The 26148-nt window shown below is 53.6% G+C and overlaps 8 protein-coding genes across 8 annotated transcripts; 5 read left to right on the forward strand and 3 right to left on the reverse strand.

The window, feature by feature from the left end:
• Positions 1-4292, forward strand: M406DRAFT_76549 (uncharacterized protein). The gene is made up of 3 exons (XM_040925952.1): positions 1-703; positions 972-3022; positions 3128-4292. Exons 2-3 carry the CDS (start codon positions 1142-1144, stop codon positions 3614-3616), a joined length of 2370 nt encoding a protein of 789 aa, XP_040780716.1. The 5' UTR covers positions 1-703; positions 972-1141; the 3' UTR covers positions 3617-4292.
• A 1678-nt stretch (positions 4293-5970) lies between these two features.
• On the forward strand, positions 5971-8631 carry M406DRAFT_284211 (uncharacterized protein). Its single transcript, XM_040918552.1, has 2 exons — positions 5971-6266; positions 6356-8631. Exons 1-2 carry the CDS (start codon positions 6026-6028, stop codon positions 8566-8568), a joined length of 2454 nt encoding a protein of 817 aa, XP_040780717.1. The 5' UTR covers positions 5971-6025; the 3' UTR covers positions 8569-8631.
• Positions 8586-10319, reverse strand: M406DRAFT_348869 (uncharacterized protein; the record flags this gene model as incomplete). Its single annotated transcript, XM_040922428.1, has 4 exons — positions 8586-9445; positions 9569-9922; positions 10118-10160; positions 10220-10319. 4 exons carry the CDS (start codon positions 10317-10319, stop codon positions 8686-8688), a joined length of 1257 nt encoding a protein of 418 aa, XP_040780718.1. The 3' UTR covers positions 8586-8685.
• A 2260-nt stretch (positions 10320-12579) lies between these two features.
• Positions 12580-14269, forward strand: M406DRAFT_218128 (cytochrome P450; the record flags this gene model as incomplete). Its single annotated transcript, XM_040915521.1, has 2 exons — positions 12580-12841; positions 13023-14269. Coding segments are annotated over 2 exons (1509 nt in total), but the record flags the coding sequence as incomplete, so codon positions are not given.
• Positions 14270-14742: 473 nt separating this feature from the next.
• On the forward strand, positions 14743-16140 carry M406DRAFT_58975 (family 7 glycoside hydrolase; the record flags this gene model as incomplete). The annotated part of the gene is made up of 2 exons (XM_040924618.1): positions 14743-15360; positions 15484-16140. 2 exons carry the CDS (start codon positions 14743-14745, stop codon positions 16138-16140), a joined length of 1275 nt encoding a protein of 424 aa, XP_040780720.1.
• Positions 16141-17835: 1695 nt separating this feature from the next.
• M406DRAFT_343847 (autophagy-related protein 17) lies at positions 17836-19883 on the forward strand (the record flags this gene model as incomplete). Its single annotated transcript, XM_040921923.1, has 3 exons — positions 17836-17878; positions 17948-18381; positions 18473-19883. 3 exons carry the CDS (start codon positions 17836-17838, stop codon positions 19466-19468), a joined length of 1473 nt encoding a protein of 490 aa, XP_040780721.1. The 3' UTR covers positions 19469-19883.
• Positions 19884-20264: 381 nt separating this feature from the next.
• M406DRAFT_66232 (uncharacterized protein) lies at positions 20265-21632 on the reverse strand (the record flags this gene model as incomplete). The annotated part of the gene is made up of 1 exon (XM_040924981.1): positions 20265-21632. One exon carries the CDS (start codon positions 21630-21632, stop codon positions 20265-20267), a length of 1368 nt encoding a protein of 455 aa, XP_040780722.1.
• Positions 21633-24151: 2519 nt separating this feature from the next.
• On the reverse strand, positions 24152-24998 carry M406DRAFT_58977 (family 12 glycoside hydrolase; the record flags this gene model as incomplete). The annotated part of the gene is made up of 3 exons (XM_040924619.1): positions 24152-24548; positions 24610-24878; positions 24921-24998. 3 exons carry the CDS (start codon positions 24996-24998, stop codon positions 24152-24154), a joined length of 744 nt encoding a protein of 247 aa, XP_040780723.1.
• Positions 24999-26148: the final 1150 nt, after the last annotated feature.

Consider the following 26148-nt stretch of genomic DNA (forward strand, 5'->3'; position numbering starts at 1 on the left):
CCTCAACTTGCCTCACTGGCATTCTCTATCCCGTCCTATTTTCTTCTTTCTCTTCTCCTCTTCCTTGACGACAAGACAATCGAACCTCACGGCTGTCGCTCTGTCTTGAATTCTTACCCTATTGTCTCAGTTCCCACCCGCTACTTTTACGAGTGACTGACGACAGTGACGAGACGAAGCCGGCCAGCCCCAAGCAGAAGAAGGACGAGCCAGGTCATATATCCACACTGTTTTTGCTTCCTGGTCCACTTTACGTCCTGCCGATATCGAACGACTTGATCTGTCGAACGAACAGCGTACATCACCGCACCCCCCGGCCGCGACAACTCATCAGGACCCAAGAACGTCGCCTGTCGGACGTTTCCTTGTTCTTCACCTAGGAAAAAGAGCGGTGGAAGTCCTCTTGAACCACACCACTCGTCGAGCATCCTTATTCGTCGTGAAGCAACACGAGAGAGGAAACCAAGGTCTTACAAAAAGTCCTACTCTGGTCGAAATCGATCACCCCAACCTCCTCAACGTCACGTTCTGTGACAGATCCATCTCCCCTCCCAAGAACAACTCGAACTCTCGTCACCTCGACGATCGAGACGAGTTGCCACTCAGACCTTGCTCTTGCACTTGGTTAGATCTTTTGCTCAGTTGCTGGAATATTGCCTGGGTAATCCTGTCGCCTTGTCTTGCTGCTCGTCCCATCCACCTGGTGAGTACCTTCCGGAATACTTCTTATTGCCCGGATCGACCTTGCCGTTGTAGTGAATGCTGCCACCCTCAAGGCCGGCCAGTCATCGAGTCCGGCCCTGTCACTTTTCCCTCTGCTGCAAATGACGGGACCTTCTCCCCAATAATCTGCACGCTCTAAATACCACTTGGCTGTCCCCTTCCAACGGCATCTATCCTCCCTTCGGCTACTTGGTCGACATATCACTTGTGCTCTTAGGATACGAGACTAATTTGGCCTCAAAATATAGACACGCTTTTATTCCGACGGCCAGCCTCATCAACGGCACCTACTCAGGCTTATGCTTCGTTGATCTCGCCCTCGACAATCTCTCATCCTTTGGCTTGCGTTGTTTCGCACTCGCCTTATTCAACCTTCTCTTCCTCCCTCCTTCATTCATTGTCAGCTTCAGTCGCTGGAATGCCTTACACGCCCCCCAGCAAGTCGCCTGCCTCGTCAGCTCCCACCTCGCCCGAAGCCAGTCGTCGATCATCACTTCAGAGTTCGACAGGAAGCAATCGCCCTTCGTTGCCTCGGTCAGCCTCGTATCTGACCCGGCACAGGAGAACGCCTTCGGCGGTGGGATCTCACAATGGCCCAATAAACCAGCCCTCACCCGAGGCCACCTCGGATGACCTCAAGAGCCTGTTCAACACCAGCGTGCGGCAGTCTCCGCCGCCCATCACTGATGCCAAGTCGTTGCCAAAGGGTGCCGTTATCTCGCCACCCGAGTCATCCACATCGAGTGACGAGGACGATCTCCCCGAGCTTCGTGGCCGGCGCATCGACAACCTGAAGGAGCTGCAGGAGGCCATCAGTCAGATACCTCAGCACCGCGAGGTCTCTCCAAAGTCGCAAAAGGAGCCCGAAGTTGAGGATGTCATCGTCATGCCCCTGGCCCAAATCCAGAAAATAGGTGAGGCGATGCATCACAGTTTCAGCACTGGTTCTTTGGACAATCTGGCACCCGCATGGCGGGCATCGCATAACAGATCCGTGTCGGAGGTGCAAATGTCCAAGTCAGCAGAGGCATCAGAGGTCAACTCTTCAGACGATGAAGATATTCCTCGGAAGCCTCAGATGGTTCGGAAGAAGTCAGGCGAGCTTGTTCGGCCTGCATTGCGACCTGCCTCGCGGCGTCGACCCTCCAGCATGCCCGGAACTCCCACCTTTTCGAAAGCAGTCCACTTTGATTCTCACCTCGAACACGTCCGCCATTTCCTCCAGGTCGATCGTCCCCTGGCTGTCAGTGCAGGCTCCTCGCCCGTCGATAACTATGATAGTGACAACGAGTACCCCTTCGGCGTGAATGATAGGCCCGCGAACCGGGGTCCACCCTTTGAGTGGGAAATCATCATCAACAATTTCCCTGTGGACACCCCTGCCCGCAAGGCTCAACCTGTTCGCCTGGAGCGGGTATGGCTTTCTAATGACCACAAGTTTCTGATTGGTTCTGTCGCCGTGGCCAACCTTGCCTTCAACAAGTCTGTGACCTGCCGCTTCACTCTGGACTATTGGAAGACAACATCCGAAGTCAACGCCGAGTACATGTGTGAGATCACCCCCCGGATTTCTGAGCAGAGTCACGACAGATTCAACTTCAGCATCAAGCTCTCCGACCTCGCCAACCTGGAGACCAAGACGCTGTACTTTGCTATCCGGTATAGTGTCAACGGCCAGGAGCACTGGGACAACAACAGTGGCACCAATTTCCAGGTCGATTTCCGCAAGAAGATGCTTCCGCAGAACGGCAAGAGAGGCGTCATCGGTGCTGCCAACAGACCGGCCAATGGCTTGCCACGGAGCCACAACCGCAGGTCTAACTCGTCTGTGCCGCGGCCTAAGTCGATGCCCGTCGGCTTCGACGACTTTGGTGATAGTGGAAAGGTCAGCTTCGACCAGTCCATTCACGAGTACCTTGGCGAATCTGCTCCCCCACTCCGCCTGAAGAACAACAAGTCGACACCGAGCGTTCCCAGCGACAATCTGTCGACTCGCTTGTCAGCACCCAGTGGTCAGGCCTTCGCCAACCGCTACGACTTCGGTGCCTCGCTCTCAGCCGCGATGCAGGCCGCCAAGGACACCATGGTCAAGCCAGAGTCACGACCGGGCCGCAAGATGGCACCGATCATGACCACTGGCCAGGCCAAGCCACTGTCCAAGGACGCCAAGCCTGCTGTCGCGAATCAGAGCCCGGCAGCGACCCTCAACACGTTGGCAACTGTTCCTGGTACTGGGTCCCCCGGAGCAGCGAGCATCGCGTCTTCATCGTACGAGGAAATTGTAAATAAATACTGCTTTGTACGTACCTAAAGATGAGATCTCTCGCTCCCTCAACAACCCAGCGCCGGCAATGGTCGCGTAAGTTGCAAATTCGGTGACGAGTACTAACACATGATTGTGCAGTTTGGATCCAAGCAGTCCAGCCCGCAGCTTCACGATGGCACCATCCAGAGCGGTAAATACGATGGCTCGGACGATGCCTTCACAATCCGAGCCCCGGGTCACAGCTCCGGCCCCAGCCCGAATGGCAGCCCTTTTATCCTCGGCTCGCTCCAGCGTGCCAATGGACCTCAGCAGCGCCAGAGTTCGTCGGAGTCCAACCCATACTTCCAGCACAATGCTGCTCTGGTGGCCGTAGGAGCCTCACCCAATGTCTCTCCACTTGGCAATACTATCATCCGGCCGGGCAGCCCCTCTGGTAACCTGCGAGCTTCGACCTCGGTGCTGGGCCAGCCCTCTGGGCATTCGGCCTCGCCAGCGCCTATGGTAGGTGGCTTCCAAGCCTTCACTGGTACGTCGCCACATGAGCTTGCGAGTTACAACATGCATGATCGATTTCCGTTCTTCGGTGGTGCCGACGCTCATGCTGCCACAGCTATTAGGGGCAATTAACGGTTGACTTGGGGCCATATCCTCGTTGTACATGCGGCGGCCCAACCATCCATCCACTGGTGGTGCTGTCCCTCGGTATATGTTGAGCGACTCATGTCAGCAACAATAATTCTCATCATGCATGGTTCTTCCGCCAGGGCCTCGACGACAAACACAATATGGACTGCGCGCGTCTTACTTTTCCACGCCTTCTCATCTTTTGACCGGATTGGCGGCATTTTCAACTTGCTGTGGTTCTTTTTTTCCCCTTTCTTTTTCTCGGCATCTCGGCAATTGGCGTTTGGGATATGAAGCGAGTGATTTTTATCTCGGCATTATCGGACTCAGGCCCAAACAAACACGACTATGGCGGGCGCTGAAAAAGGGATACGGATGGGAAAATTCGGTGTAACGGTCGGATCCAACTGATCCTCAAAAATGGCGTTTTCGTGGTCTGATACCATAAGGGCTCGCTGGTGGTCTACTTGTTTTCATCTCTTGTGCTCACTCTCTACTACTTTACTCTGCATCCGGGCTTCTCGACTTTGCTAGCGTTGTTGTTGCTCCTGTACTGGTGCAGGGCAGTGTGGCCGGCATTATTCTTGTTTTATCCAGAAATTGGTTGCCTGAAGGGACAGGCAATGGGTGTAGTATGGCACAGTTTATGGCACAATTAAAAATTACAAGAACTCTTCATAACTTCTCAGGTGAATATGTGACAACGTACTGCTCTCGTATTTCATTTCATCCCAAGAACTTGTCTAGTCACTCTTCTTTGGCTCGTCACAGGTACTGCAATTTGAACATATCAAACCGAGCCGGATCAAATCATGATTGAAGACGGGAGGCTAGGTAGGACATAGTCTCAGCAGTCTCACAGGTGAGTTGAGTCCCGTGTACGCGAGACATAAAACGCTCCACGAAGAAGGGTGGTGTCCAATGCGTATGTAGGACAAACAAGTCATAGACTCTCGGTCTGCGACGCGGTGTCATGTCCAGTCCCGAGATGTCGAGTTCGTTGTCCATCCTAGATAAGCCAACCTGTTTTTGTGTGCTAAGTGACAATGATTTCATGCCTGGTGGTGTGAGAGGATGTGCTCGGCCACTTTGCCCGGTCGAATATTTGGCTTGCTAGCCCACCGGAGAAGGAAAAAGGGTAGACGGATGGAACCGGCATCGTCGACTCTGGCAAGAAAAAAAAGCGATCTTGACTGCCATCACTACCGGCCGTCGAGGCCACCTCGTAGCGAGATTGAGGGCAGATGATTCTTTCACCAAGGGGACATGTTATCACATAGCTCTCCAGTATCCTTGCAGGAGCACATAGGGAAGAGGAAGAGAAAGAAGAAGATGACAGGAATAAGCAGACTAAGCTCTGTATGGAAAGCCGACACGTAATGTCTGTCAGCAACATGCCTGCCTGTCTATCCATTTTCTGTTGCCTAGCCATTTGTGTTGTGACGGTTCCTTCCTCGGAACGCGTCCTTGAATCTTTGTGTCCTCGGTAAGAGTTGTTTTCGTCGGGTAGGGTTGATGACTTATCGTCCGGTGGTGATACGGTACTACAGTCTGCCCAACTTCCCCCCCCCCCCCCTTTCCTCCCAACCTCACCAAACCCAACCACAATAATCTTCGGGCATTTCAGAACCCGAATGCACGTGTTCTTCTGGCATCCCGTCTGTAGCCCACCTTGAAAAGGATCTATTTTCAAGGCTACAATGGGACGTCCCAGCCATCCCGTCGTTACCGACTTTCTTAACCTTACAGGCGACTTCATCCACACCCTCTTAGCACAAGGCAAGACGATCACGCCACAGGGACAACAACAAGAAGGAGGTCTCCTTATAATACCATGGACCAGGCAATTCGAAAACCAAGTGGAACAGCTCACCACACAATCCTCGCAAAATGAAAAGGATGGACGACGAGGTGAAGGAGGAGGAGAGGTCCCCTCGGTGGACGAGGCGAGGAGGGCCTGCTGGAAGATTGGACAGGATATCCTGATCCGCCTGCGACGCCAAGAGCAGCAACAGCCTCCGACGGGACGAGGAGGAAGAAGGGACGGTAGTGATGCTATCCTCACGCAGACAGACATTCAAGTGCTTGGGAGACGGCTACGCGATATCAGAGAACGCGTGGGTTTGACGACGCAGGCTGGTGATTCAGATAGGTAGGTTCTTTGCTCGACAGCCAGATCCTTTCCCCCATCTCGATATACATTTGAACCATTCATTATACCCTCTTGTATGATATATGATGCTTACACACAAAAACCTCCCCCCTCTCTTTTGGTACAGTATCAGCGCTGCAGAGCTCTCCCATGCGCTGCAGGATGTCCAAGTCGCAGACGCCCGGCCCAACACCACAGGACAAGAGCACGCCAACGATAAACCAAGCTCACGAAGTGGGCCGCAGAGCGTCGTCACCGCCATGATGGGAGCACCAAGGCCGAAAGTGAGCCAGGGCCTGCTCCAGGACTTCATCCTCGAGAGCCTGCAATTCAAGTCCATGAACTACCGGGAGCAGGGCATCGCCCAGGCCCATGGGTCCTCGTTCGAGTGGATCTTCAACGAGAGCAGCGTCGCGGGCCACTCGGCAGCGGCGGGCGGGATGGAGAACCTGAGCTTTCCAAAGTGGCTCTCGACGTCTGAGCTGGGCAATATCTACTGGAGTAAGGTTGATCTTCACCCCTGGAGGGAGAGAAAGAGAGCTGCTGCAGCGAACTGACTTTGGTTTCTTTCTTCCGCCCTATCAAAAAAGTCACTGGCAAGCCTGGTTCGGGCAAATCAACCCTCATGCGATACCTCTCCATCCACGCAAACACGATACGCTACCTCCGTACATGGGCGGGCGACTCGGAGCTTATGGTCGCAGGCTTCTATTTCTGGACCAGCGGGTCTGAAGAGCAGCGATCGCAGACTGGCCTCCTGCGGTCCCTGCTATACCAACTGCTCTCCTCACAGCCCAGCCTGATAGCCAAGGTGTTCCCAGAAAAGTGGCAGAAGCTGGGCGCGATGACGACCAAGGATAGGATCGCGACCACGCTCGAATGGACGACGCCTGAGCTAATCGAGGCATTCAGGTCGTTCCTCGACGCCGAGGTGGAACAGGCCGCCAAGATCTGCCTCTTTGTGGATGGGCTAGACGAGTTCGATGGAGACCATGAGACCATCATCCACTTCTTTCGCGATGTGGCCGAGGGGAGGCATGCGTCGCGGGTCAAGCTGTGCCTCTCGTCGCGACCCTGGGAGGTCTTTGAGCGCGCCTTCGAGTACAAGGTGCCCAACCTGAAACTGCAGGCCTCGACGTCCCAGGACATGCTGCGCTACACTATCGACAGGCTAAGCCAGAATGACAAGGTGCGCCAGGTGATGGTCCAGGACCCCGACCTCGCGAGACATCTCGTTCAGACCACCGTCGAGAAGGCAAGTGGGGTCTTCCTCTGGGTGCGGCTGGCGGTGCGAGAACTCCTGCGCAGGTTCGACAATGACGACAACGCCAGGGTGGCAGACATGCGCGACTGTGTGCTTAGCCTGCCGACCGATCTCGACGAGCTGTTTGAAGTGCTTGTGTTCAAGAACCAGTCGGAAGCCCAGCTGGCCGAGTCGTCGAGGCTGTTCCGGCTGGTCCGCGCCAGGGAGTTCGTCGCCGATTTCATCAAAGACGACTCGGCCACCTCCCTGTCGCTCTGGGAGCTTGCATTTGCTCGCAACGGCGAGACAGATGATGCGCTCGTCCTTGAGGGGCGCTCTGTGCAGCAGGAAACCAAGGACGCCGTGACACAACGCTGTGTGGACACTCGCGACTGGGCCCTGCGCCGCTCAGTTGGTCTTCTTGACGTGCAGGCGCTGCCCAGAGGTGGGAATGCCTTTGCTCGGCCGCGATTCGCACAGGACAAGGAGGCGCCTGAGGCCGAGGAGTTCACACAACACCGGGTCACATATCTCCACCGAACTGTCCGCGACTGGCTCATTCTCTCCGCCGATAATTGCGTCTGGACCCGGCTGGAGAGTGCAGACAATGGGCAGGCGGCGGACCCGTTCGATCCTCATCTCCGCCTGCTTCGATCGTACGTCCTCCAAATGAAGCACCCTGTGGAGGAGCCCGAGCAGCACCGACGTCTGGACGAGTGGTATCCCGGCATTGCACTCGCCTTGTCGCACGCGCGTTATGTTATGCACGATCCTGGGTGCTTGGAGACGAGATTCATCAACGAGCTGGAAAAAACCATCTCGTGGTACTGGCGGTCGAAGGGCACGGGATTCAACGACCACTGGGCCCGCAACTGTTTCGGCACGTACGAGGAGCGGCTGGGACGCAAGCTTGTGATCCCCTATCCCTTTTTGACTCTCTGCACCAAGTTTGGGCTGCAACGATATGTGCTCGAGTCGCTCGATACACTGGCCGAACTCCCTCCTGAATCCCACCTGGAGACGCAAAGTGAGACTGAGCCCGATCCAAGGATAGACCAAATCGGCCAGGATGGTGGTCAGGTGGAGGGAACTCCGTTGTTGCACCGAGCCCTAGAGTTCCTATGCTCCCGGCAGAAGACCATCTACCCTCTGTCCACTCTCTCCTTGGTGCGCGGGCTCCTAGAGTACTCGCACAAGTACCCGTCACACAATCTTCTTACGCCGCTCATCGGAAGTCCGAACCAGGCCTTCAGCTCGACGCTCCTCAAGAGGAAAGATGTCACGCCTTGGATCATGGCCCTCCGGCACGTCAGAGATGCTAAGCGGAGAGGGTGGATTGAACCTTTTGAGACAGACCCGGCTGGCACCGAAAGGTGGACTTCGATCTTGAGATGTCTGTTGGTCACCGGAGGCGCAGACAGAGGAGCCATCATTAAGAAAGATCAGTGGGATCCCGAGGTCACTGCAGCAGGGGTGTTGGGACGCGGCGGTCTTCTCGAGTCGTTTGGGGACTTCTGGGTCGAGAACAAGTTGGTACCAATGTTGACCGACGGGGCGTAGAAAGTCTTAGACGGACGGGTGATGGTGTGTAGCATTACATACAATATAAACATCACTCTTCATAAAAGCTAGACGTGCTAGAAGAAACCCAAAACACCGCCCATTGATTGTGATAATCTAGTACGCACTACCTCGTCTCGGTACGCTCTCTGAATTATGTCGCTGTCTGCTGCTGCCACGTCTGGACGAGCTCACACTCTCCCGCCGGCCCTCGCTCCAGATCCGAGTCGTGTGCGAACTCGACCCGCTTAGGTGTCTGGTGTGGGTATTGTTGAAACGGCTCATCGGTATGGATGTCATATCCTCCACGGACTCGTCGTCAGCTTCCGATATCAAGAATGTCTCCCGTGCAGAGCGTCGAGGCGTGCCAACCGCGACGCCGACCTGGCTGGGGCGCAGACTGCTCCTCGGCGTGTCGTCGTCGGGAAGCCAAAGACATCCGGGTTCGTAGATGGGCCCGAGGCTGGTCTCGGGCTTTCGGATCGAGGAGTGAGACAGCTGCATAGAAAGAGACCGTGGTCGCTGCGGGGTCCCAGGCGCCGTAAGGCCAGAGATGGATGTGTGTGTGACGCTGCTGTTTTTTGTTGTGGAGAAGGGCAGCTGAGATTGATGGTGGCTCGCAAGCCTGCTGTTGCCCTTTCGATTTCTCTTTGGGCGCAGGAACTTCGGAACAAAGGTCTGGTACATCTTGCGCTGGAAGGTTTTCGTTGTGCCAAAGACGACGAAAGCCAAGAGGCTGGGAGATACACCAGAGAGGTAGCCCGTGACGGTCTTCATGGCCCGCGTTGTGGATAGATCGGGAGCGCTCTCGTTGGCCGCCTCGACGACACGGTCTTTGGCAGACAAGTGAGGATTGATATTGGTCCATTCAAAGACACTGTGATGGTCAGCCATAAGAATCCTGGAGTCAACCATTTGAAATGTCTCAAAGAAACCCGAGACTAGTATCGTCTAAGTCTGCAAGAGGGGGCCGTGTGAAGGAAATCAACAAGATGCATACCATAGCGTGGCAAAGGCTATGCTGAGCCTCACTACGAGCCACCTGTCAAAGGTTGCGCTCCCAGGTCTGGAATCGGAAAAGGCTCGACTGCGGCGGCTGTTGAGGGTAGACTTTCTTGTCGTGGACGTCGATTGTGCAGCTTGGCCATACTGCAAAGTTTGCCACGTTTTCAACTGCCACCGACTTTGCAGGTATTTGACGAGAATCATGAGAAGGAAGATGCAAGATCCAAACAAGCTGGTGACAACTGCATTTCTCGTCAGCGCGTCCGGCTGGACCTCGACATAGGGGATCTGGGCGTACGTTGTGCATTCGCAATGACCCCATAGACGGTAAAGCTTCGGTGAGTAAAGTCTAGTTGGAGTAAAATAATGGATATCACACCCAGGACGATAGGTACGACTCGTCCAACAATGGACATTGTTCGTTGGATTCGGGGATTCTTTGCCCACCACCCGTAGACGGTCGAAGCTAAAGATAACGAACTGGGATGGCATGTAAGCCGCGGCAAGATTCGGACGGGGTTCGCATCGGGAGGCTGGAACCTACAAGAAGAAGACAAGGGATGCCTCTACCATGAAGGCGAAAGAACCTACGCATACGGTCAAGTCAGTTCACAAGAACGTCCAAGAATGGTGTAAAGATACGCACGAAGATAGGCCAGCGCCAGTTTCAAACCGAAGATCTCGTTCTGATACTGGACTTCCGCATCGGTCTCATGGGCTTTGCCGTAATGAAATTGCCATGTCATGATATCTCGCCACAGTATATAATCGTATAGCTGTTGTACCAAGCTCGAGACCGTGGCCAGGAGGGTGAAGTAGGCAATGAAGGCCACATCTGACAAAAGGGGCCATGTGGTTAGCCATGCGCTGCAACAGCAGGACGAATGTTTCCCAAAGAAAACCCAACTCACAGCCAGTCCTCTCACGGTGAATCCAGATCAGCCAAAGCAAGACACAGTTCACAATCAGACAAAAAAACGAATAGATCAAGCAGCCGACAGCATCGCCCAGGACGCTGTCAGGAAGCTGAAAGGCTCCCATCCCACGCTACTGTCCTGCGGCAAGAGGCATGCTGCAAGACAGGAGCTGGCTATAGGGCGCATGAGATTTCAGATGGAAAGGGAGAAACAAGAAGAATTAAGCAAGACCGAGAGAGATGAAAAGCACGCGGCTGAGGAAGAGGAGGGCCCAGAGCCACGTTTTTCCCTCGTTGGAGACGACCAGGATAATTACACAGTAGTGCAGCTCCGAGGTGATCTCCTTAACTCCTGAGCAGCTTCATGGGCGCCGGAGGATTTTCATGGCAGCTCCACGTCCATGGAAGAGAGCCCGCGTGTGGTCTACCCTGGTGCATGCTGCAGATCTGAGTCCACCGTGTTGATACTTTGGGTCAGCACCTGCAGGGTCCGGTAGGGAGACTATGCCAAGCTGGGGATCCAGAGCGATGCACGATGCAAGTTGAAGTGGTGACGCCCGCAAGAAAAAGAAATTTGCAGATGAGCCCTGTCCATATAGAGAACGCCAGCCACATCCGAGTTGGGCAAGGCACATGCACAATATGGCTATCTTGCGAAACAGGATTGAGTAATGTGCGGCTGTGGGCCACGCCGTCCCTCCATCAAACAATTCCAAGCCAGAACCAAACCAGGCCAGGCCAGAGCGTCCGTCATTAGAGTGGATCGAGCAGAGGCAGTTGGGGCCTCTGTAACAGGGTCCACCACACGTGTGATGGACAGGGTGCTCGTATCCTGTAGCCCACGGCCAGCATGTCGGAACCAAGGCCTTCTCTCCTTCATGTCCGCTCGAGGTTTAGACCGTGACTGGGGATGGTGATCCGGCAGTCGAACCGAAATACATCCGCACGTGCTCCGATGCGTGATCCACCAACGGTGGGTCGCCCCCTCGGCCCACGGACCTATCAAGGCTGTACATAGTACCGACTTGTTGATGTTTAGAACCAAGTTGCAGGTCTGGGACATGAATACGAACATGAGACGTAGTAGCGGGCATGGATTCTGAAAGCAATACTGCATTTCCTGAGCCTTGCGTTGACCGTCTCACACATTTGCCGGGTCAGCCGAGTCTGGACGGCCACTCGCTGTCGGAGAAGTGAACGACATAAAGCAACCTTTGCGGGACAAAACAGACTGTTCTGGCCTGGTCCATGGTAGTCTGATGAGGTGAGGAGAGAGAAGGGAGAGGGAAAAGGAGAGTTGGCGAAGATTGCAGTGGATCAGTGGGATTGTTGGGGAAGAAGGGTCGAGGACGTGGTTCAGAGCTCAATTCCTTGCGGGCAGCTCGGTTAGAATTGCTGAGTCAGACTTGCCGAGTCACAGCTTCCCTTGGCGACTTCCATACTCAATTGAGTACCGATCACTACAATTGTACTATGATGGTTATCGATAGGATGGATAGTGGATGAACCCCGCTGCCACAAAAGCGTCCTCAGCGCCTGTAACCTCCCCAAATTATCATCTGAAACAAATCTTGATGCCCTGTCACTAGCGACCACGTGGGGGCGGCTTCAACTGATAAAGGAGCAAATCAAGACCCCTGCACAAAGAAAGAAAAAAGCATCATCAAAAGGAGAAGAAGAAGAAAGAAAAGACGCAAAAAAAAGAAGCTCGACTCAGGTGCTGCTATGCATATTATGGTAGTACCATATATGGACCACCCCGTTGTCATATTGCGACACTCTAAGTTTACGGCATTGCGACGTTAGAACATTACGAACCGTGCTCAACCAGAGCCAGAAGTGGAGGCTCTGAGGATCCGCGCACAGGATCTTGGGAGGAGACGGGCAATGGGTCCAAAGGGAGGACTCGTTGTGGAGGATCCCGACTTTGTCCCACTCATCCCGAGAGCATCTGCCCTCTTCAACGCAATCTCAACCATCCAGTGTGGCAAAGGAATTGACTTCCTCCTTCCGAGATAAGCTTCAATATTGACGAAGGAATGTGGGAGGCCGGCGGCATCTGGCTGCTCCTCGACTGGGCCAGGTACAGCCTCGTATCCACACTCAAAGCTTTCGTCTTACTCGTGCTGTGGGCGCTCTTCGTTGCAACCTATCGCCTCACACTCCATCCTCTCTCTCGGATCCCAGGACCACGACTCGCTGCCATCTCGTCTTGTTGGTATGCCTACCATGTGCGCAATGGACGCATGCTCCCCCTGGGCAGGTCAATGCACCGCCGTTATGGTCCTGTCGTGCGAGTCGCTCCCAACGAGGTGTGGTTCGTCACCAAGGAGGCCTTCCAGATGATTTATAGTGAGCCATCTGATATTCCTTATTATCGGATTATACTTTCTCCATTATTCCCAAAACTCATGATCATCATGCAGGCCCCACAAATGGCTATGACAAGTCCGACTTCTATTGTATGTGCGCGCAACTCATCCCATCCCATCCCACGTGTGCGTACCCTGGATGATGCAGGGGCTGATTTCAGACGAATTGGGCCGTCATGCAGTGGCCACGGCTCTGCTCAAACCAAAGCTTGGGAGGGACTTCCGTCTCCAGTCTGCTGATACGCTGGATCTTCTGGCCGAGCGTGATATGAAGCGCTATCGTCTACAGAGGAGACTCATCGGGCCCATCTACCATATCAATAACGTCAAACAATACGAGCGCGCTGTTGATGCCGTGATGGAACGAGTCATTGCGCAGCTGCATGCTCTCCAGGGGACTCAGGTGGACCTCAAGGAGTGGATGCACATTATCGTTGTCGAATGTCTCGGGGCCGTCAGCCTGTCATGGTCGCCTGGGTATCTCAAAGACAGGTCAGATGGTGCCTCGGGCAAGCACGCGTACATGGGCTGGAGACGAAAGAGCGTCTTCGGGCTTTTCCCTGCTGCTGTCATCCTGGAGTCCCTCTCAAAATCTTTTGGTCGGGCATTTGCCACCTTCTGGCGCGTGACCTACCACACCCCGAAGGAAGGATTCAGGCCATTCTTTCCTGCTGTCCAAAAGAAGATCTCACAACGAGTGAAGGTGGCCTTGCACGGCCGACCACAGAAGGACGAGCGCAAGGACATTGTGGCCGATCTAATCCAGCTTCACAGGGATCGGTCCGAGTTCAGCGAGCAATATCTCCGACGGATGGCCATCACCAACTTTGGCGCAGGACATGAGACACTGACCTCGACCCTCATCTCTGCTCTATCCATGATAGGCTCACATAGTGAGGTTCAGAGACAGGTCGCAGAGGAAGTTCAGTCGGCTTCGCATACTGTCTCTTATGACAATGCAATTCAGCTGCCAATCACGCAAGCGAGTATCAAGGAGTCTCAACGTCTCCACCCTGTCATTGGGATGTCTCTACCCAGGAAGGTCTCGCCAGGAGGAGATGCAAAGATTCACGGGCTTTCCTTTCCGCCAGGAACCGTGGTTGGCTGCAATCCCGTCTCTCTCCATCGCAACCCAGACATCTTTGGTGCCGATGCTGAAACATATCGCCCAGATCGCTGGCTGAAGGCGGACCAGAACAAGAAGAAGGATATGGACCGGTACAACCTCATCTATGGTGGCGGTGCCCGCACCTGTCCAGGAAGACATCTTGCCGAAATGCTGGTCTCCAAGATCGTGCCGACGCTGTTCAAGCATTTCGAGGTTGAGATCGTTATGCCCCCAGAGGAAGAGATATCCTACTACTTTATGGCCATGTTGACGGGCGTAAAGGCTCGGTTCATCCCCAGAGCAGATCAGATGGAGAGCTAGGAACGGTCAGATGCGGCCGGTCGTAGCAGCAGCAGCAGCAGCAGCAGGACAAAATCATATCCCCCCTTCGACAAATCTCTACGTCGCGGATTCAGGGCCGCGGTGCCGCTGCAGTCCACTCCCGAGTTAGCAAGCCTCGGCTTTTCTCGTCTCAATTGACCAATCGACGATTCACTCCACCAAGGTCTAGCGCAACTCCAATTTATCCGTGCCTTTTACAGGATCCTAATGCATCTCTAGCACGAACAGCTGTGCAAGGCCACAGAGTCTTTCCTTCAATCATATCGAGGGAAGGCCTCGTGAGGCGTTTGCACGTTGGGGCGATAAAATGCGCATATCGAGAAGACATTTAGATCCTGCCTCCCACATCCTCACGGCAGGAACATGGACACAAGTCTCTCTACCTGTTGCTGAGCACTGGAGGCGACCAGATCGTGACTCGGCTCAGCAAGATGACGCTTTTCAAGCAGCTTCTCCCCGCTGCTCTACTACCAGCTCTGGCAGCATGCCAGCAGATCGGTACAGCAGTCCCGGAAGTCCATCCGAAGCTGCCAACTTACCGCTGTACCAACCAAGGCGGCTGTGTTCAGCGCGACACCACCATTGTGCTGGACGAATTCTATCGCAATATACACGATGTGAATAACACGGCCATCAGCTGCGGAACCTACGCAGCGCTGAATACGACGCTCTGCCCCACAGCCGAAGCATGTGCTGAGAACTGCGCCCTAGAAGGGATCGACTATGCCGCCAACGGGGTGCAGACGGACGGGGATGCAATCATCATGAATCAATTTATCAAGCTGCCTAATGGCACATACGACAGTGTCGGACCGCGGGTGTATCTGCTCGACATCGGAGAGGAGGACTATGAGTTGTTCCAGATGCTGGATATGGAGATCAGCTTTGATGTGGACCTTTCCAAGCTCGTCTGCGGCATGAACGGCGCGCTGTACTTGACCGAGATGGAAGCCAGCGGTGGCCGAAGCGCCCTGAACCCGGCGGGCGCCTCGTACGGGACGGGCTACTGTGATGCGCAATGCTCGAGGTTGGCCTGGATCAACGGAGTGGTAAGTCATATCCTCTTTCATGAGCTCATGCATAACAACGCCTCCTTCTCTGTTTTTCTCTCTTCTTCATTCCGTTCTTTCTTTTGTTCTTCTGCTGTCTTTCCCTGACTGACACAATAAAAGGCAAACGTGAATGAGACCCACGGTTCCTGCTGCAATGAGATGGACCTCCTCGAGGCCAACGCCCTCGCGCAGGCCATGACGCCGCACCCGTGTAACACCAGCGGCGTATACCTCTGCACCTCGGACGACGAGTGCGGACAGGCGGACGGCGTGTGCGACGAGTGGGGGTGCGGGTGGAACCCGTACGTGTATAACGTCACGGACTTCTACGGCCCTGCGGCCAACGACACCATCGACACGAAGCGCGTGTTCACCGTCACCACGCAGTTCATCACGGACGACGGCACGCCTGATGGGACGCTCATCGAGATCCGGCGGCTGTGGGGTCAGGACGGGCGGATTCTCAAGAACGCCGTCGTCTCCACGGGGGACGGCTTCACGGGCAGTGTCATGGACGATGCGTACTGCAATGCGACGGCGTCGTGGACACAGGAGAGGGGCGGACTGGCTGGCATGGGAGATGCGCTGGGGCGGGGGATGGTCCTCATCTTTAGTATCTGGGATGATACGGGGGGCTACATGAACTGGCTGGACGAAGGCAGCGCGGGGCCATGTAATGCCACGGAGGGGAACCCGGCGCTGATCGAGGAGTACTACCCTGGCGTGCAGGTCAAGTTTGAGAAGATACGCTATGGGGAGATTGGGTCGACTTTTTGAAGAAAGGGGGGCTCTTCAGGAATTTACTCAGTTCATGGTTGAGTGCCTTGGGATCCATCAAGTGCAATCTATGCCGTGAATCGCAGTGACTTACATTTTGTCGTCGAGGAGGCGAAAGTCATATGTCGAGTTACCACTCTGCGTTGGCTAGAGACGTGAATCTCAGCCTGTTGAGAGTGAACAACATTTCCAACCGTTGCACCGAATTGTTATGAGGATCTTGTACTTCCGCTCGCTCACGCGCCGCCACCCCAATGCAGGAGGAGTGAGTCTACAACACTGACTGCCGTGGCTCAATGTTAGAGACCAACTCCCCTGTGAAACCCAAGCTCACCTCTTCTCTCGAATCACGATGGGAAAATATCACGCGAGAGGATGTATTTAAAAAGGCCGGGGTGGCTCAGGGCAGGAGGGCTTCTGCACAGACTGACCACAATTCGAACAACACAAGAATAACAACGTGGAGCATCGTCGACAGACAAACACATCACTCAAGCAGGTAAGACAGTACAAAAGTTTAAGAAAACAAGCTGGAATGTCTTTCTCAGGACCACCGCCGCCAGATCGACCGTCCGGTTCAGGATCCTGGGGCAAGAAATCCGACAACAAGCCCACAGGACAGAATCAGATAGATCCCTCGGCCCCGAGATCAACACCGCTGAACGATCCACCGCATACGGAACCGCAGTTTGGGAGGGATGATTATGCTCGGCGGGCTTGTATGGTAGGGACTTGTAGCACCCATGAGAATAACTCAGGGTCATCAACCCCCAACTATACGTATCAGAAGAAATAGACAAGTGAGGTACGATCTTCTGTTTCTTCCTTTCTTCTTTGGAGGTGATGGCCAGAAACTTTCAAGGAGTGGATGTGAAGGTAAGAATTCGCGGCAATCCGGTTGGTCTCGCAGGCAAATCAAGAGAGGTGTTGATCAGAACTTAGAATAAAAGCTTTGCCTAATGGAAGGACGTTCTTTCCCATGTGTGGACTTGATAACTTTCCTATGTTATGTCAACGAGTTTACATAACTGACCTTGTTTGCAACACTTGGACATTGTGTTTCTATTTCAAAGATATTCAAATGACTAGGCTCGCAAGAAGTATTCCACCAAGACAAAGGAAGTCATTATACTACAATAAATTTATGAAGTATAGAGACTTGAATAAAAGCATACAGAAACGATTTGAACGCTTGGTAACTTGCAACTGAAAATAATCAAGGATAATTGATACATAAACTACTATAGTATACCATTGCATAGCGCTGTGACTGTTAGTAGGAGGAGGAGATGTAGAAGAGAAGTAGCAATTAAGAGAGCCCTGTCTCACTTGACAGGCCTTTAGCGTGCAGCCTACGCAAGCCCTGTGGCATGCAGGCAGGGGCCACCAGGGAGGGGCCAACAGGGGAAAGATGGTGACATGGTGCTGACGGTGTAGCGGGTCGGGTCCCCTGTCTTAAAGCTTAAGTTGACATCACTGTCCTGTCATCTCACTGCTTTTCTGCCTCGTCCTCCTTCTCCCCCTGCTCTCTGTTCGCAACAGCTCCTCCAGCAGCTCAAGCTACTTTTTTCCTTCTCTGCAGGCCCCTTCACTCACCCAAGATGTGATTGCTACTCGCAGGACAGCTTCAGAGCCGTGCACCGTTTTCAACAAACCAGAGTAGCTTCCATCCTTCGTCCTCGTCACGCGACCGGCATGGCGACCTCACCGAGCCCAGCCTCGTCGGCTGTTCACTCTCGTCACGACGAGCCACCCTACGTCGGCGATGACGCACCCCGCCTCGAGCACGATGATGATGACATTGCAGCCTCCGTCTCCGTCGAGACCCTCGTCGAGCACCTCCTCGCCGCCAAGCGGTCGCTGGCCTCGGTCAGGCTCGTGCTTCGTGCAAACGACCTGACCACCCATGCACGGCAGCTCCACGAGGAATCAGTCATACTGGGTGCTCAGACTGCCTTCCTCAGGACGGGTGTTGGCGAGCAGATAAAGCTGCTCGCCAGAGTCACGGGCAGCATGAACAAGACGTACAAGGCTAGCAGGAGGGAATTCAACAGCCTGATCAAGACGCTTGACACAGCAAACGACAAACTGAAGGATACCATGGACATGCTGAGGGGCACGGCCGTGGACCCCGTCTTCAGGCCCGAGGGTGAGGATCCCAAGAACCTGCTCGACTTTGTCGACGAGACCCAGGTCGACGGTATTGTCAACGCTCTGAAGGCCAGCCTCGTAGAATTACAGGTATGTCCGCTAGCAGACGGCCCCTTTCTACTGTCACCAGTATCTTCGTCGAGAAGACGTCACGAGGCTAAGCTAAGTCTCTGTTCTCCAGGCCACACTGACCTCCTTTGATGGCGACCTCCTCCGCCTCGAGAACGATATGCGCACCCTCAAGCAGGCCCTCGAATCGTCCGCCTCGCCGCCATCGCCAGGTTCACCAGGTGACTCCGGCCGTCAGCGCCCGAACCTACCGCCCATCCATGACCTCCTCCGATCGCTCACGGAGCAGTCTCACTCCATGGCCACACACCTGGTCTCGCTCAACCGTCATTTCGATATGTGTGTCACTGCCGTGCGCATCACCGAGGGTGGTGCAGCCCTGGCGCGGCGGAAGGCGGCCGAGGACAGCGGCGAGGCGGATCCGGTGTCAATATCAGGAGTGATCGATCAGCAGGAGACCAACATTGATGATCTCGACCCAGCTGCGAAGTCTGAGATTGTGCAGGTTGTAATGCAGGACTCCCCAGAGGTGGACGAGGTCGTGGCAGATCTGAACGCAGAGATGCACCAGGTCGATGTCGACTTCAGTCTGCTCAAACACCAGACGGACCAGATCCAGTCGGCCCACACGGCCATCATGCAGGCCTTCCACATCATGGATGACATTGGCTCTCGCCTACAGGGATACATCGCGGCAGAGGTGGAGTTTATCAACCGGTGGGAGGTCGAGAAGGATAGCATCTTCGCCCGCCTAGAGGAGATGGAGAACCTGCGCTACTTTTACGACGGCTACGCGAACGCCTACGACAGCCTCATTCTTGAGGTCAAGAGGAGGCGGGCGGTCGAGACCAAGATCCAGGGCATCTGGCGTAAGGCCAAGGAGGCCGTCGACAAGCTGGTCGAAACCGACTGGAAAGACCGCGAAACTTTCCGGTCTGAGGTGGGAGACTACATCCCAACCGACTTGTGGGTAGGAATGAGTGGCCCTCTGCGCAAGTGGGAGGTCGTCCGCGCCCAAGTCGACGAGAGCTCAGCCTCGCCAGAAGACGACAAGATTGCGGAGTACATGCAAGGGCAGGATGAGGCTGAGGGTACCACAGCACCATGATGGCTTCTAGATGATGTTGTGAGGGCACAGATTCAATAAGGGCGCGCAAGCGGCGAGAAACGAGAGCGGGGTTTTCTGGTGGTTGGTGTTATTTACTTGGGCATATGGGATTCATTTGGCGTTTGGAAACTGGAAAGACTCGGCTGGGCGCAAGGGACGCCTTTCGTTCTCTTCTATTGTTTGAGCTATGCAATTTTCTTCATCTTTTTTTCTTTTGGGAGGTCGTCAAATCTTTGGGAAGACAGGCTATGGTGTTATTTGGTTTTACTTATGACACAGACACATAGGCACACCCACTACAATGGGGCACCCAATGAAGCAGGTTCGTTCACACCCTCACATTCCTGAATGTGCGAACTCTGACTATCACACTGAACCATTGCTTTTTCTAATAATAAAAAAATCATCACACATCATCGGTAGAAATGGTACGTAAATAAAAGAGATCGTTCTATTATCCATTCAAACGTTCTGACTAAAAGCTGTCAAGATTGGAAAGGAATGGAAGAGAAAAGCCAACGGAACATCACCTCTACCTCCTCAAGCCTCAGAGACAGGAGGCGAGTCTACAACGAAGAACTGAAACATACAATGTTCAAAAGGCTGTGTGAATGAGCCTATCTGACTGGGAATCCAGGGTGTCTGGCCCCTGATGGCCCTCACACCCCTTGTCTCCATGGAGACAAACCCCCCTCTCCGTTTGTCTTACACTTGCTTCGTGTCATTCTCTGGACACCCGACCCACTCGAGTCCCTCCTCTTTCTCTCTATCGCCTCTAAAAGATCTACACGATCTCTCAGACCCTGTCAGGGACGATCAATCCACCGGGAGAAGCAGGAGGAGCCAGACCCCCAGGCAAGCCCGTCGGCAGCCCGCTAGGCAGAGGACCGGTTGGCACAGGCCCACTAGGCACAGGCCCAGTGGGAACCGGACCAGTAGGCACGGGGCCCGTCGGGGCGGTAAAGGTAGGAATCTCCCTCTTGGGAATCAGAGACGAGCCCGTGGGCTCGGAGAGGGTCGCGATCGAAGCCGGAATGGAGGTCGAGAACTCTTGCCTCTTGTCGTTATTGTTATTGTTACGCGGGATGCCGGGGAGGCCGGTGGGCAGAGGTGGCAAGGGGGGCAGGTCTTCGTCTCGCTTGTTGGCGGCCGCGGCGCCGGTCGGGAGGGGGAAGGGGAGGGAGAGGCTTGGGAGGAAAGGAGGCAGGTCTTCGTCGCGCTTCTCGTCGTTGTTGCTTCGTGGAATGCCTGGCAGACCGGTTGGGAGGGGGAGGTGAGGCAGGTCCTCGTCCCTTTTCTCGCTGTCTCTTGGGATTCCGGGGAGACCAGTGGGCAGGGGAAGATGAGGCAGCTCGTCGTCCGCCCTGGCCTCCTTCGCAGCGCCTGTTGGGAGAGGGAATGGAAGAGACAGGCTGGGGAGGAAAGGCGGGAGGTCTTCGTCTCTCTTCTCGTCGTTTTTGCTGCGTGGGATACCAGGGAGGCCAGTGGGCAGAGGGAGGTGAGGGAAATCCTCATCTCTTGGAATGCCAGGCAGCCCAGTAGGCAGAGGCAGATGAGGGAGATCCTCGTCTCGCTTCTCGTTTTCCCGTGGGATGCCAGGGAGGCCAGTGGGTAGAGGCAAGTGAGGGAAGTCTTCAGCCCGCTTGTTGTTGTCATTATCCCTTGGGATGCCAGGGAGGCCTGTTGGAAGAGGGAGGTGAGGAAAGTTCTCATCTCTTGGGATGCCAGGCAGCCCAGTGGGCAGAGGCAGGTGAGGGAAATCCTCATCTCTCTTCTCGTTGTCCCGTGGGATACCAGGCAGGCCTGTGGGCAGAGGAAGGTGAGGAAGATCCTCATCTCTTGGAATACCAGGCAGACCTGTGGGCAGAGGGAGGTGAGGAAAGTTCTCATTCCTTGGGATGCCAGGCAGCCCAGTAGGCAGAGGCAGATGAGGAAAATCCTCATCTCTCTTCTCATTGTCTCTTGGGATGCCAGGCAGTCCAGTAGGCAGAGGCAGGTGAGGCAGATCCTCGTCCCTCTTGGGGATATCAAGGTGAGCCCCAGAGGGGATGGCGATACCAGTCGCGGTGAAGCTGGGGAAAAGCGAGGTGGGCAACACCACTGGTACCGCCGAACATTCTTGCGCTACCAGAGCAGCAATGACAAGGAGCGTACTGCGAGACATGGCTGCTACGGAGGAGAGGAGACGAAGAGTCTTCAGTGAGGAGAGAGGGAGGGATGATTTGAAAGATTGGACTGGGGATGATGAGATCTTCTAAAAGTTGATCATTCCAGCACGGTGCTGTGTCGTCTTATTTATGCTCGTCTTTCTTAACTACAATGGTGAGCATATGTCGGCGAAGAAGCACATCACATGCCGACGGCCGGGGAACATCTATTCACTGGAGGCTCTTTGGCGTTTTCGCTGTTGTTGAGCTCGTGCCCTCCCTTCCCTCTCCCCCTCCATTCTTCCTCTTAACAACCTTCATATGCCCAGGCTACGATGCCGTGCCAGCCTCGCAGGTCAATGCCGGTTGTAATTGTGGACCGACACGTCATCCGGCTCAGATGCACGCTCACTGATACCTGGACGACAGAACAAATTGTCAGCTGTTCTGAAGGCATATTCACCTCCGACCACACCGACCTACCCATTACAATAGCGGTCTCTGCCGATCAGGGGCACGTCTGCCAAACCTACAGCATGTACGGACGATCAGTCGATCGTTGCTGCAGGCAGAAGGTAAAGGTGGTGGGAGAGAGAGAAAATACAAATCGACTGGCTCTAGAAATATGGTGGACAGACACCCACCCATGAATAGCCCGCGTCTAGATAGTGTGGCCTTGGATGGGTAACAGCCCCGTCACCAAGACCAAGTACTTGAGTGCAAAGGCAAGGAGACATTTTGTTAGCCTTTTAGTTTTCAGGAGAGGCCAGCCAATTGCGATTGCAGCGAGTTGGGCGCCAAGTTTCAGATTTGGTTATGCTTAAGTGTGCGCGCTGTAGAACGCGACGCGTGGCATACAAGAGTCGATAAGGCTATTCCAAAAGGGCAGGAGGATATTTCCAAAGTTTCAGATTTATTTCTGGTGGCTCTTCACTGCATTGCTCTCCTGTTGATATCTCACCTCAAATATGGGGCCTGTGGTGAGTGTTGGTTTATTGAGATCCACAGCCATATTCCCCGAACACCGATCTTGAATCCCGAGGACTATCATGGCGCGCTTCACACAGAGCTTGGGCTTCTCCTGAACTGTAATACGTCTCGATGCTACTGCTTTGCTATAAGGTTTACTACTATGAGCTAGTCTTGTATGTGTACTTACACAGTATGATCGCAAGCATTGAGAAGAACAACGCGTTGAGTGGGGCCGCATGTTTCGTCACTTGAACTCCCTGATGCGTCGACCGAATTGACAGAGCAACATCTAGTTGCAAAGTAGCGACAGTCCGTATTCTATGAGAATTAGGGCCAATTTTGTCTTTGGATGAACATTGGTATGTTCGTAACTACTCAAATAGACATGCAAGTTGTGTGTAGCATGCAGTGAATGAGGTAGTGCGGATCGTAGGTTCCAGAGCATTCATGATTTTGAGTGCTTCCATGATTCGTTCGCCTGTTCAATAAGCCAGCCTTCACACAATAACCACGGCTCCAGAATCATTGATACCTGGGGGCCTTGACAGATCATGTCGGCTTTACAGACATCAGACCCGAAGGCTGATGATAGCCATCATAGGAAAGAGCGTAGTCCTCGTTTGATAATGGCCAGCCAAATACAGCACACGCTTTTGAGCGTTGACCAAGCTGCAGGATTTCTCATAAGTTTATCAATAAGACAATAACCTAGCTTCTCTAAACAGCTAAAACTGTCTTGAGCTCTGTAGATGTTGTGATGGAGCAGAAGGTCATGTCCCTGGAACGATGATGATATGCTCACAGATACCGTGGTGCAGATTCGACTGTTTCGGGGTGCCCAACTCAACTCGACCATACTAACTTATCCTGGAGGCCTTTTACAGACCGTAAGCCAACAATATTCAAACAATCTTAGGTTTGTATCTATTCCTAAGAACTTTATGAAAGTATAGATTCACCAAACACAATATGTCTGGTCTTTCGATATGTTGGGACTGTAACATAAGGAAGACCATTTTACACTCTTCATTTATTTAGCTTTTTTTTTTTTTTTTCCACTCACAAGGACATAGTCATGTATGGCACACCACGACATAACGTGTACAAATCAGGAAGGTTGGCATTGCTATCACATGTGACACCTTTAGAAGTTGGCGATATACAAACATTTCTCCTGTCAACTTCGGAACAGGCAATCTGGAAGCTCATGATAAATACCCCATCAAGGTCCCAGTATACAGCACATACAAGACTTGAGGTCTCGGGATACATACTGTGTGAGGGCAAAAAGGCTTGCATTGCTGTGCGCTGAAGAGAAAAGAGAAAGGAAGAGAAACGCCACGAGGCCAGCTATCTGAGGCTATCAACAGGTCTGGCTGTTGGCTGGCTGGGGCCGTGCACGGCCCTGGGCCAGTGAGTCACTGTCCCTCGCACACATACAATATAATGTCACCAACTAATCATATACTGTGATATCTTTGGTCATGAGCTGCTGGACCAAGTGTCTGTAATTTTTGTATTTAAAAATTTATATATACAGTTCCAGAAACATCAGGCTTGCACTCTAGATGGTCACGTAGTAGTTGCTCTTCAGGGTGGCCGAGGTTCCTGTGAACGGCTCAGTGCCGGCCTGGATGTCGATGAGGCACGAGCTGGACGAGACACCCTCATAATCGACGAGGTAATCAAAGAACGACAGAAGGTTGCCATCGAAGGATGTGATCTCGCTGGGGGCAACAAAGCTGTACACCTTTGTGGCGCCGTTCAGGCCATACCACAGGTTCCAAGTATACCCATCGATGGACGGCGTGGCAATCGTGGCGCCGGTCGACGAGATGGGTCCAGCACCACCAAGGGCGGCCAGCCAGATCATGACCTCGTACTCGTCGGTTGTCGAGCTGCAGCTAGACGACAGGAACGTGTCAAAGGCCACATCGGCGTCGATGGATGTGCCAGAGTAGCTGTCACGCTGTTAGCATCCACACCGGCGCAATGTTCGCTATGTAGACCAAGAAAACTCACCTCCACTCCCAGACAGCCTGGATGTCCGAGAGAGCAGACAGCTCCGTAGGGGTGAAGACCAGCGAGACGTCGGCGAATGACTTGACGTCGGACGAGCCGCCAGCCCATGTCCAGGATGTCGACCACTCAATGATACCGTTGGTGACGGCCGTGACTGTCGTGCACTGAGAGCCGCTGGTGGCATCGGCCTCGCCCCACAGATCATTGTAGACAATGTAAGAACCAGTCTCGATCTCGCCCCACTGATCACAGGTCTCGGTCGAGCGTTCCTTCAGCGATGGGGTTGGCTTCTCGGACTGCTGTGTCTTCACTTTGTGGCCAGGACGGGTAGTCTTCGCTGAGGCGGCACCCGCCAGGGCAAGAGGGAGAAGGCCTGCAGCGAACTTCATGGTGTTTCGAGATGGTGATTAATAATACAAATGATCCAGATATACTGTGCAGGGTATATTGAGAACCTCGGTGGCAAGGAGTGGCGTGGGTCTGGGAGAAGAATCGAGTAGTCTTGTCCTGTGACTTGCTAAGGAATCTCTCATCCTTATATAAAATTAGGAACAGGAGAATTGACCGTCCTCACTTTGGACTGCAACCATTTCGCCATGGAGCATATGATCTCATGCGCCAACTTCGGCAGCTCACAGCCGGCGCTACGAAGCCTTTCAAGCTTTTGCTGACGACCTTTCCGCATTGCAGACTCACGAGGTCCACCAATCCCCCAACGGTCTTGTCCGATGAGATTCTGTACTATTGGAAAAGAAGTCCAGAATGGTCGGTGGAGCCACGAGGAGCTCCGGGGTGGTCAGTGACGGAAATGGAATGCGACTCCAAAGTGGACATCGTGAGCTTTCTCTATTGGCGGATTTTCAAATTCACTTTATGCACCCCAGTCTACCTATCCGAGCAGGCGGTCCCTGCAGGCCATACCCCACAAACCGAAATATCCCTTCCACTCCTGTTCGTCAAACGCGCATGTGCTTGTTGACAATGCGTTCGATTCTAAGATTTGATCGTATGCAAAACTTTCCATTCGGACCCTCCTCCCCCCAAAACTTTTCTCTCCTTCTTCATCTTTCCCCCTATTTTCACACTACCTTCACTGCGCATGATTTTACTCATGAATATTCATGGGTAGTACACTTGGCTATGAACCCAACTGCGACCGTGGAGCTTAGCCGTTCTGCTATAGGTTACGCGTATCTATAATACAGTAGCCTGAACTAGTTAGTGGGTATAATATCAGTTGCAGAGTGCGCACATGATGGTCAGTTTGTGGCTACAGCCGGTACAGAAATGCCGGAGTGTATAGAGGAAAGACTGGAATAAGATTATACGGCATTTACGGCAGGTATATGCCGAGACTAAATTATAGCTTGTCATTCCATAAATGATTTCGAGCCCCAACAGAAGCAGAACACAACTCGAGTGTCCTATCTCATTTGGGGATGACCAGAACAGACTTGGACATTTGGAACTGTCAAGGTCTCTTAATAAATGCACTCCTCGATGCAAACATTTGAGCCTGGTTTATCGGCTTCAAGACTG

The sequence above is a fragment of the Cryphonectria parasitica genome, assembly GCF_011745365.1.
Source record: "Cryphonectria parasitica EP155 unplaced genomic scaffold M406scaffold_1, whole genome shotgun sequence".
Classification (NCBI taxonomy): Eukaryota; Fungi; Ascomycota; class Sordariomycetes; order Diaporthales; family Cryphonectriaceae; genus Cryphonectria; species Cryphonectria parasitica.

Bases quoted from the DNA above. Each gene is read 5' to 3' on its own strand.
- M406DRAFT_76549 (XM_040925952.1), top strand. From the start codon at position 1,142: ATGCCTTACACGCCCCCCAGCAAGTCGCCTGCCTCGTCAGCTCCCACC. The intron at 3,023-3,127 runs GTACGTACCTAA...ATGATTGTGCAG, and splicing joins TTGTAAATAAATACTGCTTT to TTTGGATCCAAGCAGTCCAG.
- M406DRAFT_284211 (XM_040918552.1), top strand. From the start codon at position 6,026: ATGATGGGAGCACCAAGGCCGAAAGTGAGCCAGGGCCTGCTCCAGGAC. The intron at 6,267-6,355 runs GTAAGGTTGATC...CTATCAAAAAAG, and splicing joins GCTGGGCAATATCTACTGGA to TCACTGGCAAGCCTGGTTCG.